Source organism: Galeopterus variegatus, unplaced genomic scaffold (genome assembly GCF_000696425.1).
Source record: "Galeopterus variegatus unplaced genomic scaffold, G_variegatus-3.0.2 Scaffold2044, whole genome shotgun sequence".
Lineage (NCBI taxonomy): Eukaryota > Metazoa > Chordata > Mammalia > Dermoptera > Cynocephalidae > Galeopterus > Galeopterus variegatus.
This window is the reverse complement of record NW_007728155.1, coordinates 38823-48329: the sequence shown is the minus strand read 5'-3', so window position 1 is coordinate 48329 and position 9507 is coordinate 38823. Positions and strand designations below refer to the sequence as shown.

General features: G+C 46.8%; 1 protein-coding gene across 1 annotated transcript; it reads right to left on the bottom strand.

Annotated features, from left to right (window-relative positions):
• Positions 1-1839: 1839 nt before the first annotated feature.
• MPZ (myelin protein zero) lies at positions 1840-7389 on the bottom strand. The gene is made up of 6 exons (XM_008580187.1): positions 7264-7389; positions 4287-4453; positions 3785-3998; positions 3405-3540; positions 3198-3258; positions 1840-3067 (listed from the first exon to the last, which is right to left on the bottom strand). The coding sequence occupies exons 1-6, from the start codon at positions 7358-7360 to the stop codon at positions 2966-2968; spliced, it is 777 nt and encodes a 258-aa protein (XP_008578409.1). The 5' UTR covers positions 7361-7389; the 3' UTR covers positions 1840-2965.
• Between the last annotated feature and the right edge of the window lie 2118 nt (positions 7390-9507).

The following is a 9507-nucleotide window of genomic DNA, read 5'->3' as shown; positions in this document are numbered from 1 at the left end:
TTATTTTGAGGTTAACATTGAAAGAGGCTTTAAATTATTCTCAAAGTTCTCACATGCCTGGTCAAAGTAATGTTGTTATTCATTATGCCCTGAGGTTCATGAGTGCTTTATTTATTAATTAATTTATTTTGGTGGCTGGCTGGTACGGGGATCCATACCCTTGACCCTGGTTTTGTCAGCACCATGTTCTAAACAACTGAGCTAACAGGACAGCTCTGATTTTTTTAAATGTAATAGTTAGACGGGATTCAAAGTTTCCCATATAACAAGGGATCCATACCCTTGACCCTGGTTTTGTCAGCACCATGTTCTAAACAACTGAGCTAAGAGGACAGCTCTGATTTTTTTAAATGTAATAGTTAGACGGGATTCAAAGTTTCCCATATAACAATGTCATTTCCCTTTATCTGAATTATTATCCTAGGCTTTACTTAATGCTTTATTGCAGAGGACAAAAAGGATGTGGTTTACATTGGTGGGAATCATGGAAAATGGAAACAGTCCTGGATAAACCCATGGAAGTGCGCAATGCTTATGAAAATGTACAGCAGAAAGGTTACAAAAAGCTGTACTGTGGTACCAGGAATGTTGATGAAATGAGAAATATTAAAACAATTGGGTAAACTGAGCTAGTAAAAGGCAGGTGGCTGATAATTTTTTGAACAAAAGTGTAATTAATGTCTCATTTGACTTTCATAACAGCCCAGGAAGTTTAAGTAGAGTATTCAGCTGCAACTATTTTTTTTTTGTGCAGCTGGCTGGTACACAGATGCAACTATCTAATGAATAATAGACAGTTTGGCATCTTAATTAATATAGAATATTGAGCTTATATATTCCCAACTTTATTGAGTTGTGACTAAGCTTCCTTTCTCATTGCTCCCCCCAAAGCTATATAGAATCTATTAGCTTTGATATTAAAATGAATTTGGGTTAATTTTTCTTTTAAAAGAAGTAGAAGACATGCTGTTAATAAATGGGTTAGCACTCCAGGTTTTGGCAAAACTGGTGTTAATCATACCTTTAGCCACTTAACAAGGAGAAGAAATGATTTCTGGGAGTCTTGTTTTTTTTGCCATCAATGACCCGCAGGGGAAAATGATATGTAAATGTTTTTCCACAATCTTTTAAGGATTCTAGGATATTAGTGGCATACATAAATTGACACTGACAAACTAGCTAATCAGATATTAATGGCATATCTAAAATACTATACCAACAAAACAAAGTTGTGTGTGTGGGTTTTTTTAGAGAGGTAAATGGGATTGGTGCTAATCTGTAAAGTGTATCCCTTTAGGCAAGAGCTAGGAACATCTTTAAGGGACTGACTTTTAATATCTTAGTTGTATATATTTTCATAGTTTGCAAAGGTTTCCATAACACGGGATCTCATTGGATTTTCACAAAAACTCTGGGAATTAAGGAAGGCAGATATCATGACCTCAGATGTCTACAAATGCATAAACAAGCTTACCAAAGTCAAGTAACTAACCTGGGTCACGTAGCTTGTGAGTGTCTGGGACGTCTTAGAATCCAGATCTTGATGAAGAGAGATTCTTTGTTTTAACTCATGTTAAAGCAGAGCTTGACACAGTTTAGAACACAGTATATAAGCTCTTTGGATATTTGTTGAATGTATGAATGTGCCTTGTGAGCCTATTTCAGAGTTCTGTCCACTGCACGATGTAAGCCCACCATGAAAACCAAAGTCAACAACTGAAACCAACTGATGCGGAGGAAGGGTGGGAGGTTGGGGATGGCATAAGGGACAGTGAGGATTATAATAATAATAATGGTTATTCCCAGGAGAATTAGGAAATTTGAGATGGAGACAGCCGCCTCTGGAAATGTCAGTGTTTATTAAACATTTAAGAACATTTGGAGTTTTGAGAAGAAATATACAGAATGTAGAAAAATCCTAAGAATCTCCTGTGGCCAGAGTGCAGCCTCTTTCTTCTCTCTGCCCCCCTGTATTTTATTTGCTTTTTCTGCTTTCTATTTGGTTGTTTAAAAGCCATTTATTAAGGCTCATTTGCCCCCTCCTCCACCCCCTGACCTATGAGGATCCACTGTCTCTCTCTCTCCTTCCCCAAGACCTTGAGTCCCAGAACAGTGTTCCAAAGTGGTCAGGGGGCACCAATCCTGTAGCTGAGGTTTGAGGATCAGGGTCCTCTCTGCTTGGGCTGGCTCTCCATTAAAGACTCAATGGGGGATGGAGAATTGCAAAAGTCACATGACGTCATTGGTCCTCAGTCATGGGGGTAAGGGCAGAACATGAGCAAAGGTAAACAAACAAATAATGGATTAAAAATAAAAAATAATCAGCAATGTAAATAAACCCTGGATGATCTGAATGTTAGCTGGGAGGACAGAGTATGGAGCTGGGCCATTTGATGGACGAGAGGGAGGGACAGAAGAGGAGGAAAGAGCCAGAGGGACAGGCTGGGGGTACAGGGGATGAGAATGCCAGGTGGCCTGGAGTTGAGGCAGGGGGTATCAAGGTCCCTTTCTTCTCAGTGCCTTAGGGACAGGCACCAAACACACAGCCCTTGGGGCGGGGGGGAGGATGGATCAGCCCCTGGGCTCCCAGAAAGCCAGGGGGTGAAGTTGGGGGAGAATACAAGTGCCTGGGGAATGAATTTTGGAACGAAACTTACATCTCAAAGGGAGGTGAGGGCAGGGCAGGGCTGGGGAGCAAGGGAGGAAAGCACCTAGACGGGGGATAAGAGGAGCCTAGGTCCCCCTGCTCCCGCAGGGCCTGGGGTGGTGGTGATCACTTGTCTGAGTCCAGGCCCATCATGTTCTTGAGGGCGTTCTTGAGGCTGGTTCTGCTGGGGGACTTGACAGCAGGCCGGAGCTCCGAACTCTGCTCATCCTTTCGTAGCTCCATCTCAATGACCACCACCTGAGGGCCTTTGGAGGGCTCAGCCCGTAACCCCCGACCCCCCGCCCGGCCCGCTAACCGCTATTTCTTATCCTTGCGAGACTCCCCCAGCCCCTTGGACTTCTTCTCACTGGCAGCTTTGGTGCTTCTGCTGTGGTCCAGCATGGCGTACAGCACTGGCGTCTGGAGGGAGTGTGCACACATCAATCACCCGGCTGGTGGGGCTTGCCTGTTCCCATCCCACCCCTCACTGCTGCCCGGCGACTCCCAGGGTTCTCCTCCCCAGCTTGTCCAGGCCCCAAGTCCCGCTGACCTGCCGCCCGCGCTTCGTTGTGTCTTTTGCAGGCTTGTGCAATTTCCCTTTCTCCATGGCGCTGCAGGAAAAGGGAGTGCTGTGAGTTGGTCTCGTCAGAACCCCTTGCACAGTAGACACAGCTTTCTCATTGCTTTGGTCCTCCCACCCCCGGACCGGACCGGGGATAACAAGGTTAGGGGAGGGGAGCCAGGCTCCGCCCCTTACCTGAGCCGCCTCTGCAGGGCCGCCTGCCTTCGTAGCCAGCAGTACCGAACCAGGTAGAAAAGCAGAAGCAGCAACAGCACCACCCCGAGGACACCCCCGATCACGGCTCCCAGCACCACCCCGTACCTGGTTGGCACTAGGAAAGGAGGAACAAGAAGTGGGGGAATGAGCAAGGACAGGTATCTGTGGTTGCTGGCCCCACACCTATTCCCTGTGGTTGGGGCTGTAGGACTCCCAGCCAAGGCTACCCTCTGCCCACCCTCCCAGAGCCTGAAGGTCATTAGGCCGGGTTTTTTGCCTCTTCCTCCAGCCTATCAATCCTCCCTGATACCCTCCCTGAACCACCTCCCAGACCCACTGTCCCCTGACCCCTCTCACACCTTTTTCAAAGACGTAGAGAGTGACCTGAGAGGTCTTGCCCACTATGTCTGGTGGGTTTTTGACATCACAAGTGAAAGTGCCGTTGTCACTGTAGTCTAGGTTGTGTATGACAATGGAGCCATCCTTCCAGCGAGGGTCCCCTACCCACTGGATGCGCTCTTTGAAGGTCCCCACCTCATCGATATAGGGTTGTCCCTTGGCATAGTGGAAGATCTATGAGGAATGAGAGAAAGCATGTGAGAGGACCCTAGTGAGAACAGGGTTGTCAAACTTAGCTCCCACCTCAGGGTAAGGGATCCTGGGCTAGAGAGGGTAGTGCTGGGGGAGGGAGGACAGTGCAGACATGCCCTAGTAAGCATGACAAAGATTGCCACTTACCTTGCCAAAGTTGGGGTTATGGCTTATAAAGGATTACCCCATCCTTAGTGCAAGCTCTCTTTTCTGTTGTTCTCTGAAGCACCCTTTCTGTTATCCAACCCCAGGATTCCCTCAGGCACTCACCGAAATGGCATCTCGGCCGCCCTCGGGCTGGTAGCGCCAGGTGAAGGAGATATCATCTGAGACCCACTCACTGGACCAGAAGGAGCAGTGCAGGGTCACCCGGGAGCCCACAGCACCATAAACCTCCCTGTCCGTGTAAACCACAATCGCCTGGGCCGGGGACAGCACTGCAAGCACAGAGGGTGAATTAGATACATACATGGGCCCAGTAAGGGATATAGAGGAGGTGAGATCAATGAGGTCAAGGGCTGAGTCATAGGTCAGAGGCCATAGCAAAGATTAGCACAGAACTGAATCCTGAGGCTCAAATCTCTCTGAGCTAACTGAGTAGAGGAGTGTAAATGCTGTGTCTGTTCCAGCTCTTCAGCATGTCTGTAGAGGAAATAAAATCAGCAGTAGCAGAATTCTCTCGAGGACTTCTAAAAGTTGGGTTTTGTCTCCAAGTCTTATTTTCCCTTTGGGTCAGTTTTTAACTATTAAGCTGTCCCTTAGATGCAGAGTATTATATTTTTAAAATTTATTATGAATTATACAGGTAATAATATTGCATTATTCTGACAAACTATTCAAGCAGTAGAGATAAAGCTAAAGTCCCTTGACAGCAACCCCCAACTGATTCCTTTCCTGTAGTTCCCTCCCAGATCTAACCACTGCTATTAGTTTAGTGTGTATGCTTTTCCTGTGTATCAAACTCAGTACAAACTCAGGATATACACGTACTTAAAACAAATAGTTTTGTTTTGTGGAACTTTCCTTTTTTACATATACATTGCATTATATTCTTTTTTTTTTTTTGCTTAAGAATCTATGTACCTGGGGGACTTTTTTTTTTTAATTGTTTTTGTTTGTTTGTTTGTTTGTTTTTTGGTGGCTGGCTGGTACAGGGATCCAAACCCATGACTTGGTGTTATAAGGCTGCACTCTAACCAACTGAGCTAACTGACCAGCCTTTTCAATGTTGATTCATAGACACCAATATTATTATTATTATTATTATTATTATTTTCTGACCGGTAAGGGGAGCGCAACCCTCAGCACGGTGTGGTCTGCACCACGCCCAGCCAGTGAGCGCACCATCCATCCCTATATAGGATCCGAACCCGTGGCCTCGGCTCTACCAGTGCTGCACTCTCCCGAGTGAGCCACGGGGCCGGCCCACCACCAATCTTATTTCTAACAGCTGCATAGTATTTCACAGTACAGCAAACTCAAATTTCTCACAGAAAAAAAAAATGAAGATAACTAGAGAATGTAATTCTTCCCTGAGCAACCATCCTCACTGCTGAACCTCTGGTTGCCATACACCTTGCTCTTTACTAGAGAGTCAGGGAGGGAAGGACCTCATAGCCCACTCAAGGGAAGCTGGATGCAGAGCAAGACACCAAGGCCAGAGCTCAGATGACTCTGCACGTGAGCTCTCTGTGGTTCCACCATCCTCACCCTCCTCTGGGGCATTCTGGCCCAGTGCCACCCCCCAAGACTCACCCACACAAGGAAGGCCATTCCAGGGAGACTGTATATGTGGGTGGGCCCTGGGTGGGGACAACTGCAGACCCTTTTGTTCTACAGGAGGGGGAGGAGGCAACCAAACAATGTCCCATTGTCTGACCAATGTTGGGGGCTCATGCCACCCCACCCCCACTCCCATAGTCCTGAATCTCCTACCTCAGCATGCAATAGCATTTACTCACCTCCTGAAACTTCTGCCTTAGAGCTTTCTTGGAAATCCCCACTGTAATCTCCCCAAGGGAGGCTATTCACTGCATCTGACTTCTATTCCTCCTGTTGTGATATCAACCATTGCTCTTCTTAGCTCTGCTCAATGGTTCTACGAATGGGACAGGTGCTGGGACAGAGCTCTCCCTCCCTCATATACTCCATGATTCCCTCTCCCCATTTCCCTCACACTGTCCTTCTCCAACTCCCAATCCTTAACATTTTCTTAGGGTAGCCCAGAATAGTCCAATGTAGCCCTGAAGAGTCTAGGTTCTGGGTTCAAAACTCAAGTTGCTGACAGCAGAGAACCTTGGACATTCTTTTTTTTTTTTTTAAAAAAGATTACTGGTAAGGGGATCTTAACCCTTGGCTTGGTGTTGTCAGCACCACGCTCAGCCAGTGAGCTAACCGGCCATCCCTATATGGGATCCGAACCCGGGGCCTTGGTGTTATCAGCACCGCACTCTCCCGAGTGAGCTACGGGCCGGCCCAACCTGGGACATTCTGACCAGCTCTTCCCTCCCCTGCAGTCACCCCCACTACCACCACCCCACCTTGCCTACTGCTCACCCACTGTGCTAGGATACAGGGCAATTCAGAGAAGGGAGGATCCATTCAAACAACCCTGATTTGACCTCTTGCTCACACAACATCTGCCAGGGGGCAAGGACGGGGCTGGTCAACTCATGAAGGAAGACAGCTTTAGAGGGACCAGATTCCAGAATCTCATAGAACTTCCTTTCTATTCTATTCACCCACACAATAGATGAGGAGCCATAGAGAGAAACTGAGTCACCAAGAGACAAAGGATCTGAGGAACTGAGACCACAAACCTTGGGCTCCTTCCTTAGTTCACATTTCCTGACTTTTCTCTTCAGGAAACTACGGTTAGGTACCTCCTATACTACTAGGGAATGAGTGGGGGTTAGAACCCAGATGTTTGATCCTGCTCCTTCCCACGCTCTAACACTGCTCCCTACAAGGATGTTAGCTTGGCTCTAGCACATTACTGGTTTCTAACCTCAGTCCAGCCATGCTCACTCGGGGAAGCTCTCTACACTCTCTTTTACGATTGCCCTTGACAGAATACCTTTACTGCCTCCCTTCAAACAATATATATTTTTTCTCTCTGAATTTAGTATCACCTTCCTGCTCCTGCCTGCTTTTTCTTTAATTACAGTGGAATGTAGCAAAGGAAGTGGAAGGGTGCTGAGAGGCAACCTGGGTCCCAAGACTCCCAGACTGGGGTGGCTCCACTTACCCAAAGAAGAGAAGAGCAGCACAGCCAGGATAGGGCTGGGGATGGATGAGGGAGCCCCAGCAGCCATAGCTGGGGCAGGGGCTAGGGCCCAGCACATCTGTGGGGTTGAGAGAGTGGGGAACAAGGAACTGAGCGGGGGGTTCCTGGAACCCGCTTAAAATCCCCTGGAGCCCTAACATGAGGGGGCTGTCCTGAGCCAGTAACCAATTGCAGCCTGGCATGTGCAATCGAGAGGTGGTGAGGAAGTGGCGGAGGGGGGGGTGCAGAGTGCAGGAAGCAGAAGGGGTATTGTACACTCTGGGTAGAGGGGTGGGGGGACACATACCACCCCATACACAGAGGGCTTTGTGTCTACTGGCCTTCCCCCACCCCAGGCTGGAATGTTGGGGGGTGGTGAGGGAGAGGGACAGAAAAAGGGACACAGACACACTTCTCTGAGGGACAGATGGGCAGGGAAACCTTAATCAAAGGTCATGAAAAGGGATTCCTCCTTAGCCTCCTTTCCTAAGAACAGCTCCCCCAGAGTCCTAGTAGCTAGAGGCAGGTTTTCCCCCAAGAACTCTGCAAATAGGATATCCCTTATTATATTGACTACCACGGGCTTCATTACAAGGTCCTTTGGGAGTCTTCTCGCCCATCTCCCTGCATCCTGGGTGATTCTTCTCAGATAAAAGCTTTTCTCCACTGGAAAATTTCCAGGGAAGAAGCCCCTGGCTTTTAACTCTTTGTCAGGAAGTCTTTTAGTGCCTCATGTTGCAGTTTAAGTTCATTTCAATTTAGAGCAAGGCAACAAAATAGTATTGGTGCCAGCTATATGGAAAGTAAGGGAGTGCAGGTAATAGAAAGAGAAAAATTAAGTTCCTCCTGCAAGGAGTTCAAAATCTAGTTTGGGGAGGCGGAGGTGGGAGGATCAGAGAACAAATTCATCAACAGCAGACTGTTATAAATCACGATGCTTGCTTTAGGAATGAACAAAGTGTTGGGAGTAAAAAGGAGGGCACACACAGCTGCAACATCAGGAAGACTAAGTGAGCTATGCAAGAGATTAAAAACAAAAATAAATTTCATTTAATCAATGAAGTTCAGAGGAAGGGGTAGTCACGTCTAGGAAGCAATTTTAGATATGGACCAACTTTGATGGATGAATGTCATTTTGAAAAGAAGGAATGGGTAGGCAGGGTAACCAGATAGATAGAACAGCAAGGACAAAAAGGTAAGAGAGAGAGAGAGTGTGTGTGTGTTTGTGTGTGCACGCGTGCATGTGTCTGTGTGTGGTGGGTAGGTTTGTGAAGTATTAAGCATTTTCAGGGCAGATCTTCTGCCATCCACTTTGACTTGATTTGGGGGAACCTGAAGTAGCATAGTAGAAAATGCATCTGAACAGAGAAGTTGAAGCCAGTTTGGGAAGGGACTTAAATGACAGAGTAAAGAGGGTGGATTTAATTTGGTACAACATGAGAACCTCTTGAAGGTTTTGGGCTGGAGTTATGGATGGGAATGTCTACATAACCAGAGCTGAGTTTTAAGACAAATCTGGCCAAAAAATCTTTCAGACTGAGCTCTCTTGATTGCTGACTCCTTTGTTTCCCTCCTTAGAATCATCTGAAATGCTTTTGCTTATCACTGACCCTCACATACTCCCATTTATTTTATTTTTGGTGGCTGGCCAGTACCCATACTCTCATTTAGAACTGTTTTTCCTTCTCTCTTCCCCTTCCTTTCTCTCACCTCAAGTCTTGACTAGACCCTTCTTCCTCCTACTTTTTTTTAATTTAAAATAATTTTTGGCAGCTGGCCAGTAAAGGGATGATGCCTGGACCTTGGTGTTATCAGAACCATACTTTAACCAACTGTGTAAGCCAACCATCGCTCTCCTGTTGACTTTTAAGATAAACTCTAGTAATAAGGGCCTTGACTTAAAGTTTGGTTTGAATTTCATTGTAATTCATTTCCATCAGTTACATCAGTTATGGGTTGTAGAGGTTAATTTGAGTGGGAGGTCATTGTTATTCCTGCTATGAGACCATTGTAGGCTCACAGAGTAAAGCCACAGTATCCCAGTATCTCCCTGGCATCTCCTTCGACCACCTTCCTGGTGAGTTTGGTGATTACTATTAGATTTGCGTTGTGGAGCTCTAAATATGGGCTTGAAGGGGCCGGCCTGTGGCTCACTTGGGAGAGTGTGGTGCTGATAACACCAAGGCCACGGGTTCGAATCCCTATATAGGGATGGCCGGTTCACTC